The sequence below is a fragment of the Lactuca saligna genome, chromosome 5, assembly GCF_052625555.1.
Source record: "Lactuca saligna cultivar CGN05327 chromosome 5, ASM5262555v1, whole genome shotgun sequence".
NCBI lineage: Eukaryota > Viridiplantae > Streptophyta > Magnoliopsida > Asterales > Asteraceae > Lactuca > Lactuca saligna.
In genome coordinates this window covers 237,693,925-237,717,656 of record NC_136421.1, presented here as the reverse complement: position 1 = coordinate 237,717,656, position 23,732 = coordinate 237,693,925, and the positions used below count along the sequence as shown (strand labels likewise).

The 23,732-nt window shown below is 35.3% G+C and overlaps 2 protein-coding genes across 2 annotated transcripts; one reads left to right on the top strand and one right to left on the bottom strand.

Annotated features, from left to right (window-relative positions):
* Positions 1-17,910: 17,910 nt before the first annotated feature.
* Positions 17,911-18,237, bottom strand: LOC145046405 (uncharacterized). Its single transcript, XM_078994695.1, has one exon. The coding sequence runs from the start codon at positions 18,235-18,237 to the stop codon at positions 17,911-17,913; it is 327 nt and encodes a 108-aa protein (XP_078850821.1).
* A 2,068-nt stretch (positions 18,238-20,305) lies between these two features.
* On the top strand, positions 20,306-23,027 carry LOC145046677 (uncharacterized). Its single transcript, XM_078994957.1, has 11 exons — positions 20,306-20,482; positions 20,593-20,675; positions 21,195-21,300; positions 21,406-21,504; positions 21,584-21,649; positions 21,767-21,883; positions 21,988-22,062; positions 22,282-22,384; positions 22,465-22,512; positions 22,589-22,710; positions 22,800-23,027. The coding sequence occupies exons 1-11, from the start codon at positions 20,342-20,344 to the stop codon at positions 22,878-22,880; spliced, it is 1,041 nt and encodes a 346-aa protein (XP_078851083.1). The 5' UTR covers positions 20,306-20,341; the 3' UTR covers positions 22,881-23,027.
* The last annotated feature ends 705 nt before the right edge of the window (positions 23,028-23,732 follow it).

The following is a 23,732-nucleotide window of genomic DNA, read 5'->3' as shown; positions in this document are numbered from 1 at the left end:
TTGATTTTTGGGATGTTTCACCATATTTGTATATAACCAATGTTTCCACCCTTTTGATTGTTTATATAGAGCATATTCTTTCTATAACAAACACTATGGCACATAGACTTAAGTTTTATTAGTAATTAATGGAGTTCAATGAAACATACGTGTGGATGTTTCCACTAATCAACGTTTAGCTCTATCATGTCACTATCAAAATATGGATCCAAGTTTGCTTTTGCAACTAAGTGGCAGAGATGGGTCTAATAATTTGGATCATTTTTTCAAATAATCAAAAATCTAATCCGAACATCGATATCATATTCATAACGTTAGCTACTTAGATCACCCATTTCTTCCCGCAAACAATCACCAAGGTGAATAATAACCAATGGATTTAAGTTTTTACTAACATATCACAGTCTACATTTAACATCATGGGCATATTTGTCATTACTTACAAGAACCATTGATAATCATATACATCATCTATGAAATTAACTTTTTTGAATGAACTGATAATCATATAAGTTTTAAAAGCCTACTAATCACAACACTCATAATACCGACTTTGTAATGATGTTGATGCTTGCAGCTTTTCTCTTTTGATGTATATAACATGGAGCTGGTCATTTGGACTACCTTCTTTGTTCTCTGCTATATTCTCCAACAATCACCAAATAATATCAACGGAATATATAAATTTTTATATAAACTTGAAGCTTATGACATACAGTAGATTAATATTTCCAACTAAGAATTTAGTCTTGAAACCTAGCTAATTCTCTAATTTTCCATAATGTGTGCAGTATGATAAAAAAAACTTATTATATCCTCAAGACAATATTTAATTCTTTATATTTGTTGGTAATTGTTTATATTGTTATTTACAATTTTTTTTCTTTTGCTTTATAAACTTCATGTTTTTTCAATTATTCTTATCCTTAATACAAACACATCCAAGTGGCCAATTAATGTTGTGCAATCAAACAAATCAACCTTATCACATAAACTCATCATTTTGAATGACGAGTGTTAGGGTTATAAGAAAAAAAATAAGAAACCCATATTTTATAATTATGGGAAAAGTTATAATCAAATATTTAAGAGTGATACATGGATTTCAAGTTAGGGTTCCGGACATATAATATAAAATGATGCATCCTCCAAAATTTGATATTTGAAAGAATGATATTTTTGGTCAAGGTTATAAAATTACAAGAGGGGAAGAGAGGGGGTGTGTTGGGTTTGAAGGAAATCGATGAGAAAGAAAAGATAGTACCTTAATCGAGGAAGCTAGGCTTCCAAATTTGGTCGGAGCAGAAGTTGGAGTGGATGCGTCGAGCAGATAAAGAAGCTATCGTAATCGGCTTGAGAGTTGTGAGTGAAGGTATGAAACCGTGAAATATATGTACGAGAGAGCCATTTCACTTTAAATATATCTATAAAAGATAAGAATAAAATGGATCTAGGTTGAAAGATGATGACAAAAATAGGGAATGAATGGAGGGAAATGAAATTTTAAAACTACTAGATATTTTCTTCAAAAATAAAAACATTAGTGGCATATAATATTAAGGGCCACTAAATGAGATATATAGTGGTACAAAATAAATATTCCATTAAATGCCATTATGTTTGTAGTGTTTGGTGAATCACAAGATTATGTTACTATAAGAGCTAATATTAATCTAAAAGTGGAAATTCTGGCAACAAGTGCATAAGTATCAAAGAAATCAATGTATTCCGTTTTCTTAAGTCTCGGATCACCAATTGGATTTATATTTACCAATTGTGCCATCCACCTTCATTTCTTTTTGAGGATCCATTTACATCCTAATGCCTTGCAACTAGGAGGTAAATCAGACAATACCCAAGTATTGTTATGCATTATGGAATCAATCTCATTCTGAATTGCTTCTTTCCAGAAATGAACATCCCTAGAAGCCACAACTTCAATAAAAGTCTTTGGATTATCCTCAATATTAAAAATATAGTAAGGTTGAGACACACTCTAATCCTTTGTTCCTTCAAGTAAATATATTTGAAAATCAAATCCAAAAGATTTAGCTTTCCTATCTCTAGTACTCCTTCTAAGTTTAGGCAAATAACTTGTACTACAAGAAACGTCTTCAGCTTGAGTTGTACTCTTACTGAAAGATTGTTGAGTCATGTCCCTTGTTCTAGGAATAGATGTAAATCTTTCTTTCATCAAAGATATCATCTCTTGACTCTATAACAGTGTTCACAGACACAGAGTTATTAGATTCTAAAACATAGAGTCTATAAGCTTTAGAATGCTCATCATATCCAATGAAGATACAATTTATACCTCTTTCCCCTAATATTTTCTTTTTGGATTCGATGAGCCTTACAACTGCTATATGACCCCAAACTTTGAGGTCACTCAAATCTGGTACCTTTTAATACCAAATTTCATAAAGAGTATTCTTACTCCTTTTCTTTTGGGTTCTATTCAAAATATAACATGCAATCAACATAGCCTCACCCTAGAAACCTTCACTCAAACCTAAATAGGACAACATAGAGTTAACCATTTGTTTCAAAGTCCTATTTTTCCTTTTAGCTACACTATTTTGTTGTGATGTATAAGGAGTTGTTGTTTGATGTATTATTCAAGTTGATTCAAAATAAACCGGATCATAATACTCACCACATCTATCAGTACTTAAAACCTCTATTGATTCATTTTTTTTGAAGTTCAACCTCTTGTTTATAAATCTTAAATTTATCAAGAACTTTATCTTTTGAGTGTAGCAAATAGACTTAACAATATCTAAATGCATCATCAATAAAAGTAACAACATACATTTTGTTTCAAGGGAAAGGTGTTGTATGGAAATCACATAAGTTACTATGTATAAGTTCCAACACCTTGTTTTCCCTAACAACACCTTTGAAAGGTTATCTTGTGATTTTATTTAACATGCATGTTTTACATTTTTCATTTTTTATATCAAAAGCAGGAATTAAACTCATTTTTTGACATGTCTTTTAATCTCTTGTAATGAATGTGTCTTGGTCTAGCATGCTATAAATCAAATTAAGTTATTTCTAGAACTAGAAGAAGCCATGCAAACAGAATTATGATAACTAGTATAATTAATATTATGCCTAATCATTCCATTAAATACTTATCCGAAACCCATAAAAGATTCATGTCTTGACAAGATATACATGTCACATTCTAACACTTGTTTGTAACCCAAATTATTCAAGAAATTTCCAGACATGATATTCTTACAAATCCCTAGTACATATAAAACATTATTCAAACACAAACACTTTCCAAAAGTAAAGTCACATTGATGCTAAACCCTTGACTGGTTCAGTAGCAACATTTCCAATTTTCACCATAGATCCATCTTCTATTGGTCGACATTCCTCGAACCAATTAAGATCTTTACATGTATGGCTTGTTGCTCCCAAATCAATCCACCATGCAACATCATCATCCTAAACAGAAAATGCTTCAGAAATCATAAAAAATATAATTCTTAACATATTTAGAAATTTGCATGAAACATAAAACTTAACTTGTTGCTTTTCTAAATCCTTGGATCCACTTGGTCCAGCACCATCCTTGTTCACTTTACGAAAATGACAATCTTTCTTAAAGTGACCCAGTTTGTTACAATTCCAACAAATCACTATTCTCTTTTTGTTGGAAAACTTTTCATCCTTTCCTTTAAACATCCTTTTTCATTATAATTATTGGGATTCTTTGTATTTCTCCTTCAACCATGTTCATAGAAGAGGAACCAACTTGATTCTTTCCCTTTGGATTGTTATCAAGTTCATAAGTCCTTAATGTCTCTTCAATCCATAAATGGCTTCCAAGTTGAGTCAAGGTTAATTCCTTTGTGTTATGTTTTAGATTGTGTTTAAAATCTTTCCAAGAAGGGGACAATTTTTCAATGATCACATCCACATAAATAGCTTCATCCATTTTCAGATTGTGCTGAGAAAACTGTCCCAATAACCTCAATATTTCATGGAACTGTTTCGTAACATGCATGGAGTTAGACATCTTGTAACCCATAAATTTACTGACAAGAAACTTCTTACTTGAAGCATCTCCAGTCATGTACTTAGATTCAAGAGAATCCCACAGTTCTTTTGCAATTTCAACATTTTTATAGATATCAAATAGAGAATCAGACATACCAATGAGAATATGAACACAACATATGTAATCTTTATTGTCCCACTTTAAACTTCTTCTTGTTGACTACAAAGTTTCATCTTTTGCAAATTATGGCATGAGTGTACTGAAAACATACACCACTTTCAAAGTAGTAAAGAGAAAATGCATCTTCTTTTTCCATCTATGAAAATCTTTCCCTTCAAACATGTTTAGTTTGTCAAACTTGCTTATCATGTCCATAGATTGCCACTTTCTATGCTCATAATTACTTTGATTTTTATTAGAAATCTATTTCTATTTCTGCTAGAGATTTGGGATTATAAGCACTTGGAAACTCTGAGATTGTGTTTAAAACTTTCAAGTCAAAGTATTTGGGTGGTACTCCCAAATCCTCAATTAGATAATATTCATAAGTTTAAGAGCAAGAAAAGAGAACGGGAGGTGTGTTTTTCGGTTTGTACCCAAAAAGTTTTGACCAAAATTTCCTTAAATATGTCTCTTGCTAAAACTATTATAAAACAGTTTCCAACATTCAGAAACTGACACAAGTGGGCATTTAACCAATGGATAAAATCATAACTGACGAGTGTCCCAAAATTGTCATCAATAGTCAAACTTGACATAAAATGGTCGTTGTATCCACTAGATAAAATAGTGAACTGATGGGTAAAACACTAAAGGGCATGCGGTCCGATGTGAAACTTTCCAATGCATTCTGATGTGAGTCGTTTCGATACGATCCGATGTGAGTCATTACAATGCGATCTTATCTATTGGAATTAAACATTACCATTCCAGTGAGTTCCGATCTTATCTATTTCAAGAACAACCACATCAAATTGGTTCCCTATAGTGTCAACTATCGATCACCTAGAGTTGACAAACTAATTAATTGATTATAATATTAACACTAAGTCGACACTTGATTGATATATATGTTCCTTTCATGGTTAATTGATCTTTTACACTTTTAGGATATGTTTGTATTATTTTTTGAAGTATTTAATATAGTGTTTAACTTAAATTCTAATTATAAAGTTAGGTTGTTAGAGTTTGAATTGTAAGAACCTGAAGTTTATAAAGATTTTACCTTTAGTTAAATATTAACCAAAAGGGCAAAATGGGTATTAGTGAGAAATTAGTGAGAATATGAAGTTGTGACTTCATGAAAATGGCCAATATGAGTTTAAATCACTAAAAAGAGGTAAGATGAGTAAGTTCAAGAGACATAATGCATGAGTATATTCATTTTGGTCAAAATGGTAAAATGGGTATTTTTTTATGTTTTTTGTTCATGTTTGCGACTTAAAAGATTAACACCTATATTAATTTAGTACAAAATGAATTAACAGACTTGTAAAATACGCTCCCACCTTCGCATGGATATAAAGATCATAGAAAATGGGTATAGAACGAAAAAGTTATGTAGGTTACAAATTGGAGGAAAAGTTATCCTCGTGGTTGGAGTGGAATCAGCAATGTAGTTTGTTGATGTCCAGCCTCCACGATGTTGTGAAGAGCTTACCACGTCATGATAAGAAGTGATGAGGATTCAGACGAAGTCCTTCGTCGTAAGTGATAGGCGACGTACTATGCACCACGACATAGTGTATAGGTACCACGGTGCAGTGGGCAATGTTGGTTGTTGTGGAAGAATGGTCGCCACAACACAGAAAATAGATTTAGGCCACCACGGCGTGGAGAAGCCCTCTTCACAACACAATGTTGTAACCGATTAGTAGATCAGTCAAGGTTCAATCTTGTCATAAGCAATCATAAAACCCTATAGAGGAGCTCCGAAAATTTGGAGGATTAAGAAAGATCAAAGGACGATTAGGGGTGTTTATGGCTTGATTTGAACATCAAGAGCTTATTAGGTAGTCCTCTTCTTCATTGTTAGGCTAGTAAGCTTTAACAGTGTTTTTAATGAATTGAGCTAGTTATGTACGATTGTTCTAAGAAAGCTTGTTAATTATGTTTAATCAAGTGATTAAAAGCCTTAAACAAGCTTTGTATGTGATTTCTATGGTGAAATCTATATATGTGAAGTTAGGCTTTGAAAGCCAAACTAGTGATTAATGATTGATGCATTAACGAGTATACTATAATGAGTTAGGTAGTATGGGATGGTTAATTCATTGGTTGAAATAGATTAAGACATAGAAATTGAGAAGATAAAATTATGATCCAATAAATGGTCATTTTGACCATAAGATTCATAATTATGTTCTTAATACGCTAAAACAGGTACTAATAAACTTCTATACGCATGTGAATAGACCTATGAGCAAAGAAGATGGATCAAGATGCATCAATGAAATAATTGAAGAAAAGGGATTAGTTACTCTTAACTAACTAATAAAGTGAGTTATAATTCCCACTCTCCTTTTAGATTATGTATGTTTATAATTTTTTATATATGTGCATGCATGTTAGATTTTGGGGCACTAATTGAATTCCTCGGAGTGGTTAGATGAAGATAGATGATGACTATACGTGTAAGAATTGTATCAGAGCATGTACATATATTTAGAGTATGTATGAGGTATACATTTATAAATATGTATCAGAGTATGTATGTATACCTAGAGAAAGTATGGTTAGAAAAGAAAGGTTTTTGTTAAATACCTATGAGACGGTAGAAAGAGATAGAATATTAGTATATGTGTTATAATCATATAGGTGAGTATGTATGGTATTGTGTAGAATACCTAAGAGTTATTAAAAGAATAATTAGATAAGTACTTAAAAAGTTAAGTACTAAATGGGTAGTAGAATATCTCTTGATAAGATAAAGATATAGAATGTCCGTGGGACAAGTATTATTTGATGCGTCACATAATAGAGATAGAGATGCCTTGAAAGATGATTCCTTCAGGAATGAGATAGAGATTCCTATCAGAATAAAGAGTATGATTCCTTAGGGAATGAAAAGTAGGATTCCTTCGGAAATAAAGAGTATGATTCCTTTGGGAATGAAATCATTTCCCTACTGGGAAAGAGATGATGATCCCTTTGGGGATATAGATAGATGATTCTTGCAGGAATAAAGATTGTGTATGGTTAAAGAAGATAGAGGAAAGGTTTCGTGAGTGGAACAAGGCAAGAGAGTTCTTTTAAGAACTTAGATATGGTCTATAAGTGATTAAGAGTAAGGGATCCATGAAGGATTAAGGAGAATAAGAATGATTAAGAATCCACAAGGGATCATAAGAGAAGGGAGTAAGTTCGAATGAGTGTACATGGTAATGTTAGTGGGATGTTGTTTCCCTTAAAAGATAGATGAGAGTATAGTACGTGATGGGATCGTTGGGCCTATATGAAAATTTTATGTTGAGGCATTAGTATTGAGAATATAGAAGAAGAGTAAGTAGAGAACGAGACAATCATGCTAAGAGTATGATATGTGTGAAGTATAGATTAAGGGTATGAGAAGAGCATGCATAGAGTATGAGAAGAACAAATAGAGTATGAGATGGGATAAATGTAAGATACAAGAAAAAAGATGTTGAAAAAAGAGTATGAGAGATAAAGAAAGAAAAGATAAAGTACATGTAGAGTATAAGATGAGCCTGAGAAGATGCTAAGAAAGAGTATGATATGAGCCTAAGAAAGAGTATGAGATGAGAAGAAACGAGTAGAGAAGAAGGGGTATAAGATAGAGTAAGAGACAAATTATATTAGAAAGCATAGGAAAAGAATAAAAGAGATCGATGAATGAGAAATAATAGTAGTGTATGGTATTAGAATAAGAGATTACATTGCAGAGTATGAGAAAGAGTAAAAGAAAAAAAGATAGAGTATGTAAAGATGGAAAGATTGGAAGAAGAGTAGATTAAGATGAAAACAAAATAAAATATAACTCACGAGGCCTATGGCCTGATGTACTAGATATTTTCATATTTTGCAGGTTTCGGTAGCATTTGTGGTACATGAGAAGATAGGAGCATGAGGACTTAGACTAAAATAATAAATTTATAAAATTGTATTTTCCCTGTTGTTTTAACCTTGGGATGTAAAGTGTTTTAGTTTTATAGAATTTCACATTTGTTAGAAAACTCTGATATATCCTTGTAGATGTATGTGTAAAATAAATTGGTTCGTTACATAAATTTTATGATTAATTTGATGTTTTGTTAGATTACTAAATATTGATTTTCATAATTTTATATGATATGTGTTGTTTGAAATATTGTTTAGTATACTTATATCAGAAAATCAAAATCAAAACAGTAAGATATTAGATAATTTATGTTAACAATATTGAAACTTCCAAAAAATTTAAGCTCGTCTTATATTGATACGGATGTTAGCGATTCCAAACTTCAAATGTACAGTTTGAAGATGGTGAATTGGTTTGTGATGTTGAACTTATAACTTTCAAAATTGGATTTTTAGAAGAAATAAGTTGGAAAATATAAGAAGTTTTAATAAGGGTAAAGTGTTCAAGAGAGAAATTTGGTCATTCTACATGACCAAAAAATAAAATAACAGTAAGTATGATCACTATAAGAAACTATTTGAGTTTATTTGATTTTAGTACCATTGGTTTAAACTCAAGGGAAAAAATGGAATAAATATGAATTTTCAATTTAACATATAGCGATAACAATAGCAACTTTGGAGCCTTGGTAGGCTAACAAACTTAGGTGTTAAAGAATAAACAACGTTAGAATAGAAAGAGAACATATATGACTAAAGAATGTAAAAGAATTCAACTTAATTAGTAAAAGAAGGAGCGAGTTATGATTTTGCTAAGTTAGAAAAAAAATCATACATAACTAATGGGATTTTTGCATAATTCCAAGATTCCAACTTTAGAGCCTATAGCTACAAATATAAAATAAGTAGGAAGGAGTCATAAAAATGAAATTTAGAGACTTGTATTAATGGAAATGTTGAAAAAAGATTAAATGAAATTAGAGCTCAAATTAAGTATTTATGGTCATTTGAAAATGACTACTTAAAACCAAAAATTAACAAAAATAAGTATAGATCTATAATCACAACTTAATAACTCTATTTGTATACATTCGGAAAATAATGTCTAAATAGAAGTTTTAGTACTCGTTATTAGATTTCTAGATATATAAAATTCATTAAAATTCAATATCGTATTAAGAAGTTATGACTGCTACAAGATGGGAAAAAATTATAAGGAAATAAGAAAAAGGGCTAAAATAGTCTAAGTGTGGAAAAAGGCCACATGGGCTGCATTGCAAATGTGGGCTAGACCCGAGTGGATTGAATATATTCCAAGTTCAAACATCACACGGGTCGCACAAGACTCAAGGCTAAACCCATGCAAGTCGGGTAGAGGATTTAATCATTTTTGAACGACGAAATCTACTGAAAGTGAAATCAAGAATCCTAATCCACCTTATCAACCCTATTTTTTAGTATTTGATCACTGATGCAATTTACTTTGTGTTTTATTTCAACTTCTCCCTACATGTTTAGTTTTTTTTTTCTATTGAAGTCTTTCAACAACTAGGTTGTTATCCATGTTGGGTGTTGGGACCCTTATCGGTGAGGGAAAGTTATGTGGGTATCGAGTAACTTGGTTGAGTCAAATCAATTCTTGAGGAAAGTATGGATATATGTGGAAGGTAGTATGGGACCGTACTACTGGAAGCAGAGGATCCGTACTTGATTCAAGGAGAGTTGCGATGACACCAGGGAGCATGAGGAGTTTGTGATCCCCTGATATATATTTTGATGCACATTCTGATAGTTTGTCTGGTCTATTTTCAATTTGGTGATATTGCAAGGCAAACTTGTTGGCAGTTCTGGTGCTACAAAGGGCTCAGGCTCAGGATCTGGAGCTGGGCAGCTAGATGACCAGACGAGGGAGTTCATCTCATTTGAGATTACGTGCGGTATCCTTGAGCAGACTCTAGTGATCTTTAGCTCGGTCAAGGAGGCTATTCTGGAGATTCTAGATGAGTAGTTGAGCGCCTTTCGTGCAGAGGTTGTGGCTTTGTTTGGGACGCCCTCTTTGACCTTCAGGGAGTTTCGGGCATGTGGAGCTCCGGATTATCATAGGGTGAGGGGCCCGATTGCGAGCAGAAGGTGGTTAGTAGATGTTGCTAACGCCTTCTCTACCAGGTGTTTTCGCGAGGGGGAAAACATCAGACTAGCTTCTTGCCTTCTGAAGGACATGGCCTAAGATTGGTGGGAGGAGGTAGGACATGAGGTGGGTGATGATGTTGTTGATTTGATGACTTGGGTTGATTTCTTGACCAGATTCTGAGCTGAGTTTGCACCAGTGATTGAGGTGCAACAGTTAGCGTGAGAGTTTCTGGATCTCCTCTAGACTACGAAGAAAGTGGCTGAGATAACCGCTATATTCGGGAGACGGAATTTCTAGCCCCACAGTATGTGGCAGATGAGGATATAAAGAAGGCTCGGTATCATGAGATGTTGAGGAGTGACATTTTGCAGTTTGTGAGCCGATCCAGCTGCAAGACGCTGGAGGATATGATAGCACGAGCTAGGGAGAGGGGGATTGATCTGGAAATGGAGAAGAAGAGGAGTTCAGATAAGAGGCCTAAGGTTGTTGAATCGAGATAGAAGGGCCAACAGGGTCGAGGCCGTTGCGGCAAGTGCGGCAGGTTGCACGAGGGGACGTGTAGGGTGGGTGGTTCTGGCCTCTTCAAGTACGGCCAGACTGGTCATATTAGCAGGGACTATACTGCTTCCACCACCATCACCCCGATATTTGATCTGATTTTCTTTCATTGCAATCAGAGGGGCCACAAGAAGGCCCATTTTCTAAGTTTGGTTGTAGTAGGACTGGTGTTAGCACCTGCTCCTGCGACTCTTTGGATTACTGACGACCTCCATGGCCAGGCAGACGCGCCTGTGGCGAGGAGTAGGGCTTTCCATTTGACAGACGAGGAGGTGGGTGCAGCTCTCGATGTGGTGACGGGTATGTATCTTCTCATTATCTCTTTATTTATATTGATTGGGAAGTAAAACATGTGAAGTGAAACACAAGAATAACCTAATTAACTTTGGTCTCAAAACTTTTGTGTATAAATAAAACACTTATTATTTAATCACCATATTAATTAGACTTTATTCATTGTATAATGTTTTGAGTAATAAAATAAATACTTGAATTAAAACAACAGTCATGCCATGCTCCAAGCACGCACACTATGTTTATCTATGGTCCTTCCTTTGTGAAACAAATCAATTGAACACATTTCTAATGATACTCATTTCACAATTCGAAATCTTTATCACAAGTGTAAGTAATGGGAAGTCTTATGAGATTCCGATAAAAAAAGTCAATTATCGATATTAACAAACATATAACATTTAAGTTAGAAATAAGTAAAACTAATGTTATATAAATTGTAAATTATCTCGTTAGAAACGTTTAAGCGAAAACCTCATCGAAATCTGAGTTATAATGAAGAAGTTATGACTTATTAAAGTTTCACGACAGAACCGGCACGACGCCGTATGACGTAAAAAGTGGGTTTATGACAAACTACTTTTTAGCTTTAGTGATCTAAATGAAAGTCGTAGTATTCGTTAAACCAAGAACTTTCATAAATAGAACGTCCAAATCTGACATTGTATGAGGAAGTTATGATTTTTTTAAGATTTGACATAGCATTGTACAACTCGAAATTCGAATTTTAAATCGAGCATTTTTTAGCTGACACAACCTAAACGAGAATCGAAGGTCTCGTCAATAGTAGTTCAAGGGTAAAAATACAGACAAAAACGGACACCGGATGAAGAAGTTATGAATTTTTAACAGACTTTTCTTGTCCCGGCCAGTTAAAAATATAATATAAAAATGAAGGAAAAATTAGCCGATGGAGTCGAAACGAAAGTTGTAGAGAATAATTTCACCTACGCGAGGATATAAAGAACGTCAAAATGGATCCCGTATGTGAAATATACGAATTTTTGAAGTTTCAGACACAAACTTCGAGGAGGATGTACACCCAACGTACTTAAGTTACGCCCCGCATACTCGAATAAGGTCCGAAATCAACCACGATGCCTTTTCTTCGGATGGACGACACCTATCTCGCATTATTGACACGTCGTTGACATGCTTACTCCTATAACCAACGTACAAGATTATGCTTAGCGAAGAACTTCTCAAGGCAGTACGCCCCACGTACTACAAACTTACGTCCAACGTAACTTGGAGCTTCGGATACTATAAATAGGGTGCGAGGATGCCTGACTTATGGTTACAAATTTCACACTTTTACACCCTCTACTTTCTCTCAAACTATCCTAACACCCCCTGAAGTCTAGAGAATCACCCTAACACCCGAAGCAAGCCCTAGAGCACCGAAGACCTCAAGAAAATAATATTTTCAGTCGAAACTCTGCCCGCACAAAGCCCGGTTTTCAACAAAAACTCCCGGTTTCGTCAAAGAAAGTCATTTTTTAGAAACGAAGCGTTGTCTGAATTTATGCCTTTGGACATGTAGATCATGTCTCGTATCACTTATGGTATAGGCTTTGTGCCTTTAGCCATGTAGAGCATGACTCGTATCACTTTTGGTATTGGCATAGGGCTAGGTAGGGCTGAAAGCCTATATATTCTAGCAAAATGATAATCCGAAATTGTATTTTCTATGCCACATGGGCTGAAGTTTTATGATGTATATCCTGTTGAAATTTTTGTATCTCATTGATTGAAATCTTTGAATCAAATTATTGGTTGATATGGAAAGCCTGTCATATGATATACATATGCATTTGTTGTTCTTTGTCCCTCTTTGCTTCTGTCATATATATATATATATATATATATATATATATATATATATATATATATATGGCATAATGGTATATTGTAACTATTGTTGAACTCACTAAGCATCACCTGCTTATCCCTCTCAGTGTTTAACTATTGCAGGTGATAAGAATCCAATATAGTTATGTACTATTGGAAGATTTAGAAAATTTAATACTGATATTTTTGTACTTAGTGCTCATATATGTATATGAATTATAAGTTCTTGGGTACTTATGTAATATATAGAACTTTGCAAAAACCTAAATAGTTGGTTTGTATCCAGCCTTTTGTAATTAGACCAGTGTTGTAAATTATAATTATGAATATGCATGTAGCATGTAGCATGTTTGTATTAATATTGTAAAGTTTAGAGAAGGTTTTCTCTCAATTCCATTGGAGATTTGTTACAAAAACAATTCCTTGGAAACGAAGTCTCACATTCAAAATACATTCCTTAAGCATCATTCTTGCATCAAAGTTTCTAACTTACACATATATTTCAACATCCAATTCCCATAATTAAGACATTTCCATATTCTCATATGACTATCAATTATTAACAAGAGTTACCTTAACTCATAAAAAGTTAATATGGTCCATCCAAACTAATGCTATACTTCCAACTATCCACAAGCAACCAATCTTTAGTAAACCTCAAATTGTCCTTGACAGTTGTTTAACAACTTTAGTCAAATCTGGTTCTAGTCCTCTTCCCTCTTAATTCCCTCTACATTTGGAAAATCAGAACAAGTTACTATTATAGCATATGCAATCGAACCAATATCCGAAGCATATAAAATTTCGATACATACTATCTTACATAAAGACATGATACTTAATGAGTCTCTTGCTATAATATTTCCATATATTGAATTTCCAATGTTGAATCATTTCAACATGATTTTCATATACGTTTATGACTAAGTTCTATTAAAACTTCAATCTAAACTTTTAGATTTGAAATGAAGTACAAGTATCCTCTCCCTTAGATCTTTTTATAGTGAAACAACTTCCAAACTTGCAACTTTGCAAATTTGTAACCTTTGTTTCCTACAAATAGCATTGCCAACTTGCAACACTAAACATAAAAATCACGCTCCCATTAGCATAACAATTATGTTTTAACTAGCATAACAATTATGTTTTAACTCCCATTCATGAGATTGTGTCAATTTGGTGAAAGTATAATGCTATATTTTGAAGTTGAGTTCTTTTGGGGCATGCAAAGTTACCAAGTCAGTGAATTTATGGTTATAGACACTTATTGGGACTTAGATCTGCGGTTTGGAATTTTGGACTTAAGTATTAAGAGTTTAATGAAGAAATTGGCTTAATGGATGAGTACGTTAGGCGTACAAGTCTATACGTGTAGCGTACAAGCCAAATAGCATGTACGCTTAGCATACAGCTGAGTACGCCCCACGTACTTAGTCAGGTGGGATTTTGCATATTGGCTTCGAGTTTGGTTTTTCTTTTGGGCTTGGGTGTTTGAGTTCTTATTAGGTCATCTAAGTGCAAGTGTTTTGGTCTAGGAAAATGGTTGGGATTTAGGGTAAGGCCTGTGTAAGGGGTTTGGGCCCAATTTGGAAAATTAGGCCATACTTGGGCCTTTGTTGATTATTAGGCTTTTGGGCCTTTTAGATTGTGAGTTTGGGCCTTAGTCGTGGACCAAGCTAGGTTAAGGTAAAATGGTCTAACGTCCAATTTTTACAATAATTTTTTTTTTCAGTTTTATTAAGGTAAAACTTCCCAATTTATTAATCTATTAATTAAGAAAATTGTTTATTCTGAATTATATTTATTAAAAATCACAGTATTCTAGAAACGAGGAATCTTCAATGTTGTTGATGAGTGTGTACAGTCCCGCCTTCGCCTTCCAGAAATAACCGATGATACCTGAAACCATAAACAACTGGGTAATCATAAAGCTTAGTGAGTTTCCCCCAAAATGCCACCATCTAAAACAGATCACATATATAATCAAACATATCGGGTCTAATCAACCATCGGGTTGGAATACCGCAGGCCCAGTCAACCTCCAGGTCCAGTCATCCTCAGGATGGAATACCCCAGGTTGGAATGCCAATATACAACAGGTCCAATCAGCCATCGAGCTAGAATACCTAGGGTTTGTTGGCCTACCAGCTCAACCCTACCACTCTTCCCGAGCCTCTGTGCCTACGACTTACAGCCGACCCGCACCGGGTATCTTGGCTTACCGCACAAAGCATGACCGCCTCAACTCAAACCAAACACAATATGTCGACATATAAACAATCAAGATCAAGTAGGAACATAATACAGGTAAACAAAAATCATACATCTCACTACTGTTAGTGGTGGTAGAACGGTCGCAGAAGGCAGCAGCCACCACCTCACGGTGGTGGTGATGGGTTTCCTTTGGTTTTCTGGCTGAGCAAGGCTCAAACACGCCTTACAATACCCGAAACACGTACTAACACCACAGAATCAACTGAAACTAACACACACACACACACACATTACACACACCCACACTTAACAACGGTGGTGAGCGGCGACAGCTAGATGGTTGTCGTCGGTTCCACGCATGGAAGAACGAGAACAAACCGTAGAAAAACACATCCTTTCTGGTGAAACAAATGCAAAAGTAACACCTATCCACTTATTGATTTGATTCTCCTGTTCGACTTCTCCAATTTCTCGCCGGAAGTGACACTAACGACAGAAGTAAGGCGGTGGCTGCTCGGTTTCACGGTAGCAAGCCACCACAAAGAAGACGGTGGTGCGAAAACCCTAAGCTCATTTTCTCCCGACTTTCTCGCTCTTTTTCTGAAATAGTGGTTGTCATCGGTCAGCCAAGATGGTGATGGTCGAGTTCGACGGAACTATGAGACTCAATATATGGAGATGGCGGCTAGGGCACAAGGTGGCAGCCACAATGATTTTTAGGGTTAGGGTTTGGGTGTTGCACTCTTAAAAACGGGAGGGGTAAGGAACCGGGTTCAAGTCCCATGTTTTACCAAACTTGAATGCCTTTTTACAAGATTGGTCCATGTAACGACCCAAATTTTCACTTAAAATTTTCATTTTTAATTAACTAAAACATTCCCATAAAATATGGAATAATAATCACAATTGTTTTCAAAATCCATAACATCAACATTTTATTTCAAATATCAAAGTGTCACATCAAATCAAATGCAGAAGAGTGCATGTCGTGCCATCAAGCCTTGCCCTTGCCCTTAGGCTCAGATGTACCTGAAAGAAATCAACAAATTGTAAGCTAATGCTTAGTGAGTTCCCCAAAGCATACCCCACATAATCCACATAACCATATAGTCTATATCAATCACATAAGAAACATAATTCATGCATAAAAACATTTAAGGATGCCATAGAAACCCTCCAAGGTCTTACTCTGGGTGCCACTGGAACCCCCATGTGGTCTTAACCCACTGCCATGGGAACCCCCACATGGTCTTAACTGCCTGCCATGGAACCCCCATATGGTCTTAACTGCCTGCCATGGGAACCCCACATGGTCTTCCCTAACACAGAAATATCACACAAACCAACATACAAACATACTAGGATGCCATGGAAATCATCCAAGGTCTTACACCGAATACCATGGGAACCCCCGCATGGTCTTAGTCTACTGCCACGGGAACCCCCCGTGGTCTTCCATACTAGTATCACAAAGATAACTATCATATCACATATCATGAGACCAACTAGCATTCAACATAACACATAATGGGCTGGCCTTGGTGCCTTCGACCCATTAGTATAGTGAAGAGACTCACCTCTCAATAAATGTTGAACTGATAAGGTCAATCCCAACTTGTAGCTCCAACTCAACTGCCTACAATCATCATGTGACCAACTTAATCAAAATCCTGAGATACCAGAAATACCCTTAAGGTCAAACTTGGTCAAGCTTGGTCAAAGTCCAAGTCAACAGTCAAGGTCATAGTCCATGTTGAACCCAACTCGTTGAGTGCATCCATCAACTCGTCGAGTTCCTTCAGAGTCCATACAACAGAAATCTCAAGTCAACTCGCCGAGTTACCTGAGTAACTCGTCGAGTTCCTTAATGTCCAGGAGACTGAAAACTCGTGTAGACCGAAAACCCTAATCACTCACCGAAATCACTCAAACTTCCAAAAACGGGTAAACCCTACCCAAATCATCGAGTTGGCTAAGTAACTCTTCGACTTCCTTCAACCCTTTTTGTGTTCAGTCCTTTCCAGTTGAATCCAAGGCTCCAAACTACAAATCCAGCCCCTTATGGTGTAGTTACCACGTAAAGTTGCAAACTTTACATCTATGTAAGGTCTCAAAAGGCTAAAACATTAAAACTAAGGTTCATACCAGGTTTAGTGCATGGAAAAGGGCCTAAACTAGATAAGGTGACCAACTTTATGTCCATGGAGGCCTAGAGGTGTCTAGATCTGGAACCATATCCTCATGACAAGTCCATAACCGAGTATGACACCATTTTGCACCAAAAGTGACCATATACTTCCATAAGATGAGATCTAAACAAATAGAGATTAAGATAGCAACTTTTTACCTCCAAAAGGAAGCTCACACCAGGTAGATACCGAATCTAACGTCCTCTTTCAATTTATTCAATATTCAGGTTTCCTTCCAAAAAGCACAAGATTCACCCTCCAAAGCTCACACAAACTCAAGAAGGCACTAAAACACGGCTAGGGTTTCTCTATGGACAGTTAGGACGATGAGGGAGGCCACAAATGACCCATAAGTTCCTTAAATAGGGTGCAAACACTGAAAATTAGTGTTTTGCTTTACAACGTCTACTTGTTGAGTTGGGCCTTCCAACTCATCGAGTACTTCCTAAATCCCGCGTCCCAAAATGATCTCTACTCGACGAGTTAGAGCTCCCCAACTCGTCGAGCTCCAATCTAAAACCCTAAAATTCTGAAAAGTAATTAATACCTGAAATGAGCGTTAAAAATCTCCCCCACTTGAACTAGACTTCGTCCTCGAAGTCTGCTGATGCGTACAAATCCGGGTAGTGCTCCCGCATCTCATCCTCCGGCTCCCATTTCCATTCAGAGGCCCTTCGGTGCTTCCATTGCATCTTCACTAGCTTCACCACTTTAAGGACATTAATTTGCCTATCCAAGTCCGCAACGGGCTGCTCAATGTAGTTCAAGCCCTCATCCACCTGAATGCCATCTGAAGATATAACTGCAGCCACGTCTGTGACACACTTCGGAAGCTGAGACACATGGAAGGTGTTGTGAATCTGGCTAAGCTCGTCCGACAGATCCAAATGGTAAGCTACCTTACCCATCCGGGCAGTAATCCTGAACGGACCAATATACCGGAGCCCTAACGTGTTCCTCTTTCGGAACCGAATGACACCGTTCCATGGTGATACTTTCAGCAGAACAAAGTCCCCCACCTAGAACTCAAGATCCGATTGACGCCGGCCAGCATAGCTTTTTCGACGGCTATGTGCGACTCGTAGTCGGTCTCGCACCTGCTGAATCAACTCAGTGGTTTTAAGCACCACTTCGGTGCTTCCCATGACTTGGTGTCCAACCTCACCCCAACAGACATGGGTCCTACACCTTCGACCATACAACATCTTAAACGGAGGTCGGTCGATACTAGCATGATAATTATTGTTGTATGAAAACTCTGCTAGTGGGAGGTATGTATCCCAACTTCCTCCAAAATCTAACACGCATGCCCGAAGCATATCCTCGAGTGTCTGGATCGTCCTCTCACTCTGGCCATCTGTCTGGGGGTGGTACGCCGTGCTGAAATGTAACTGAGTGCCCAGTTCCTCGTGGAACTTCTTCCAGAATCTAGATGTAAATCGAACATCCTGGTCAGAGACTATTGACACTGACACCCCGTGCTTAGCCACCACCTCTCGCACGTTAATATCCGTTAAGTTCTCAGCGGAGATGCTCTCGAAGATAGGAATAAAGTGGGCACTCTTCGTCTAAATATCCACAACAACCCATATGGCATCCACACCTCTCGATGTCCTTAGTAACTTCGTGATGAAGTCCATGGTGATCTCTTCCCATTTCCACATGAGAATGGGTAGCGACTGAACCTTGCCATGAGGCCGTTGATGTTCGACCTTGACCTTCCTAATCTCCTTCCAATTGTCTAGTGTACCTCTATTATGTGACGATTTATGTAATTGATATATATATATATATATATATATATATATATATATATATATATATATATATATATATATATATAATATCACAATTTGTAAATGGAATAATTGACTAATTTATCTATTATTTTGTTTGAAACGACAAAATAATCTCCTCATAATTACTACCGACTAATCCCCCGCTGCGAGCATGAAACTTTGCATCATGCCCTGGAGTCACTGCAGACGAACTTCCATGACCACAACGACTGAGTGGTGCCAAAATTTGAACATGGATCAATAAGTTATCTACCATATCTTCCACATGCATTACAAAGTTACCACAAAGTGAGAGATAGATATAGTAGCACCATTTGTAAATGGAATAATTGAATAATGTATGTATTATTTTTTTAAACGACAAACTAATCTTCTCTTAATTATCATCACATATGTTTGATGTTTCAAACAATGCTTGAACCAATGATTTTGAAAGTGTCACTTGTACACCTAGGCTAAAAACCTTTTAGTGTATATGTTATCCTTTTAGTATGAGAAATTAAATTACCATCTATATTTTATCCCTACAATTATTCATACCCATTAAAATTATGATAAATCACCATTTAATTTAATTTTATTTGATATATTTCTAATATAACCTTAATGAGTTAGTTAAAAAATATAAAATAATGACACTTATCATAATTTTATTGGGTATGAACATTTGTAGGCATAAAAAATTAGGAAGCAATTTAATTTATCTTTTAGTCAATGTTTTAAAACCCGGGTTTTTAGTTGACCTGGTGTGATAACCGGTTCAACCTGGTTTATGATCTTTTTCTATTTTTACTTTCCTTCATAATTAATAAACATATAAAACCAATAATTTGATGTCCACAAAGTTTAAATATTGAAAAACATTGAAGAAACCGCAAACTGCTCGTTGTTTTAACATTCACTACTTGTATCTAACTATCAAAGCCCTATTAAAACGGATCAATCTGATTTTAACCGGTTCAACATAAGTGGTCAAACTGCGGTTTAGGAGAAACCCGGCTGGTTCCATCCGATCCATATTTAAAAAAAAAAACCGTTCTCGATTAATCCGCTTTCTACTCGGATCACGGTCCAACCGGTTCAAATGGCCGGGTCGATTAGGGTTTTAAAACATTGCTTTTAGTATATATGTTATGATTTGACGATTTACGGAAAGCAAAATGTAATTACACCCTGATTTGACGATTTGTCGTAGCAAAATGTAATAACGCCCATGACTCCACACTGCAGCGATATCCTACTGCTTTGTTGCTGTTCACTGAAGATATATCCTTCCCCAAAAATGGCTACCGCTCTTCTTTCTTCCCCATCCCCACCCCTCCTACGCTCCATTTCTCCTTTCCCAATCTCGTTGGTACTTCTTATCTCCTTCTACACTGCAAACAGATAACCACCTGCATTGTTCTTCCATAAATTGGGCAAAATTCTGTCTTTCTAACTTCAATTTTTGTTTTCTGTATACAGTTTCAATCGTCTAGAAGATGGCATATTCGAACTAGGAACATCAACACATTTCATAAAACCAGTCTAACTGAAACCAACCGAAGGTAATTTTGATTCATTTGAGCTTTTCGCTTTTTCCGTATTTTTAGGGTTTCTATATTCTGCCACCAGGGTTGTGTAATTGCGTTGTTAAGTTGTATGATATCTGCATTCAGAAATTGTATTTGATTAGGTGTTCATACGTTTCCGCATTTCTCTAGACAGATAAGATGATTTATCACTTCCATGATATACTTTAGACATTATCATACGTGAATAAAATCAATATTAACATGTCAATGAAAGGATTTAGAGTAATCGTGGTAATCTTATGCACGACTAGAATTTTCCCTATAGCTATTCTGCTTGTGATCTTATCATAACAAACACTTTGAGAAACATAGGGTTATTGAATATTGGACTAATGATGTCTGTAGAATTGTAGATGAACAAATATTGTTTGTTTTGTGGACTAAACGAACACCCACTACCCATAATTGAAGTTTGAATCGTAACAATGCTATTCTTTTCATTGATCTGGATCTGTTTATTCTTAAATCACTTATTTTGGATATAATAAACAGGAGAAATTTGGTATTTGCAGTCAATCAAGACACAGAGGAAGCTTTTAAAAAGACAGTGGAAGTTGATAGACTTATAGACATGTTAAAAGATGCAACAGATCAAGAAGTACATATCTATATCTACCCTTTTCTATCCACTAACAATTTCCCATCGATTCTAAATATTCTTACTTATTTATTTTTCCTCAAAAAAAAAAAAAAAAAAAAAAAGCTGCAAAAGCTTGTTGTAGAAAATATTCTTGCTTTCAATGAAGGTTTCTGGATACGGCTTGCAGCTAGAACAGACACCTGCAAATCAGAAGATGATAAAGTAAACATTTTAAACTTGAAATTTTGAAACACCCCTTTTGTTTTTTGCCTATTAATGTCACAATATTTTTTGTTTTCAGAAAGATTATGAAGAACTGGCTTCATCTGTCATGAGCATAGTTGATCGTGTTGTACACAAGACCAATGTATACTTACTTTAAACATTTTTCTAGTTATCGTTAATTATAATAATGTTTTTTTTTTTTTTAATTTTATCTTTCTCCCTTTTTTTTACACATATAGCAGTTTTCTTCTTCTTGTAGGAAAAAATAGAGTCAGCTACTGATGTTCTCAAGGACATCTTAAAACCAGTAGTTGATGACGTGGAAGAGATTTGTTGGCCTCCCCGTGACCCTAACGCCCTCAATCTCATGGAAAAAGTACAGTTTCCTATTTTGCCCTTCCCATATCAAAATTTTCCTATTTTACCCTTTTTTTGAATGTTGTCATAGTATGCTACTGATATTTGATTATAATATCGCAGGAAGTAAATCAAAGGGAGCAGGAAGGACAGCTGGACGAGGGGTTTTTATCAGAAGTCAACGCACAACTCCGACAGGTATCTGATACCTGACATGACATGACATGACAATACAGATAGCTTTGAACTGTGTTAGACATGCATTTGAACGAGACTTTGACTCTGACCGATGTCGGTCGGACAATAATTGCAATTTATTGTTCCACCTAAAAAGATGGAAAGGGGACCCGCTTTTGATCTCCTATCTGTGCAAAAGACGTGAATGCCCTCATCGTTGAAAGTATCTGCAAATTTCAGGCAAAGGAAGATAGAGACAAGCCAGGTCTTGAGGCAATGTTGCAAAAAGTTTTACAACTTTATGCATCAAGAGTCCTCTCGAAACGTAGTTATGCCATGAAAGGTGCTCTACATTTATAACAAATTTCATATTGTATTTGAACGAAATTAACTCGTTTTTAATCCGTGAATTGTTTGTTGCAGGAAACAAAGTTTTAAAAGCCGAACAATGTCTTGAGGAAATCATCAAAGGTGCTACTTTTCTACCTTCGATATCAGACACAGTCACAGTCACAGTCAGTTCAACTAACTGGTGTTTTCATGGCAGCTCCGGAGTCGGAATGGAATAATTTGTTGATCAATCATTTGACTCCTTTTAAAGGCGATATCTCACCGGATGAACTTTATGCGGTTATAAAGAAACGAATCGAAAGGACACTAATTCGAACGGTTTGCACTTTTAAAAAAAAAAAAAAAAATCTTGTTTCATGTTATTAAATTTGTAAATATTTTTTTAAAATAAAATTAAATGCAAACAGGAGGGAGGTTCGTATCAGCAACGTATACTTGTTGAGTTCTTGAAAGGTATTCAGTCAAGAGCAGAGGAGATGGCCCGATAGTATTGTCCCGATAATCAATACATACACGTGCTAATTATATGTTCATAAATCATAATTTGTAATTTTTATTATTCGGCTACAATTTATTCAGATTTTTGTTATGATAACTTAAAATCATGAGTTTGAATAAATAAATTAATTAATACACTAAGGATATGTCAAACGAATAACAAGAAAAAGACATGAATTTAATAGGGATCCTTCATAAATATTTGTAGGGTCTTGATCAAATATAGACAATCTGGCATATCCCAAGTTCATTATTATATGCATATCAAATTCAAAAATTGAAAATGAAAATAAAAATAAAATTCTATTACTTGGGCCTACATTAAAAAATCATCATCGTGTTCATATTCAAAGTTCAAAATTCAAATAATGATTGAGATCGTATAAGTGATGTCACCAATTGTTTTGACTTATGCCAAGAAAGTCAAATGTGATTCGAGAGTAGAAAATGATATTGAATTGTGTAAAAACTTAAAGCTAAGATCCAACTCGAACCAAAATAATGATTTTATTAAAATTTATGTTTATTTGTCACTTATAAGTTTGTTCCATAGTTAAATGTAATGTTGTTAATAAAATTATGTTTATTTGTTATTTGTAAGTAGAAAATGATCGGTAGTTGTTCTACTCACGTGGATTTATTTATTTATTTATTTATTTATTTATTTATTTTTTTGTGTACATGATGGGGAGTTATATACATGTATATAATGCAACCATTCTAAACATGATTGTTGTCATCTACTACTAATTTTTTTATTTTAATGGGATGTTTAAGGTGTGTTATTATTACTTGTTATTGTTACTGTTATATATTTATCTGATATTTATAAGTTAATTTTT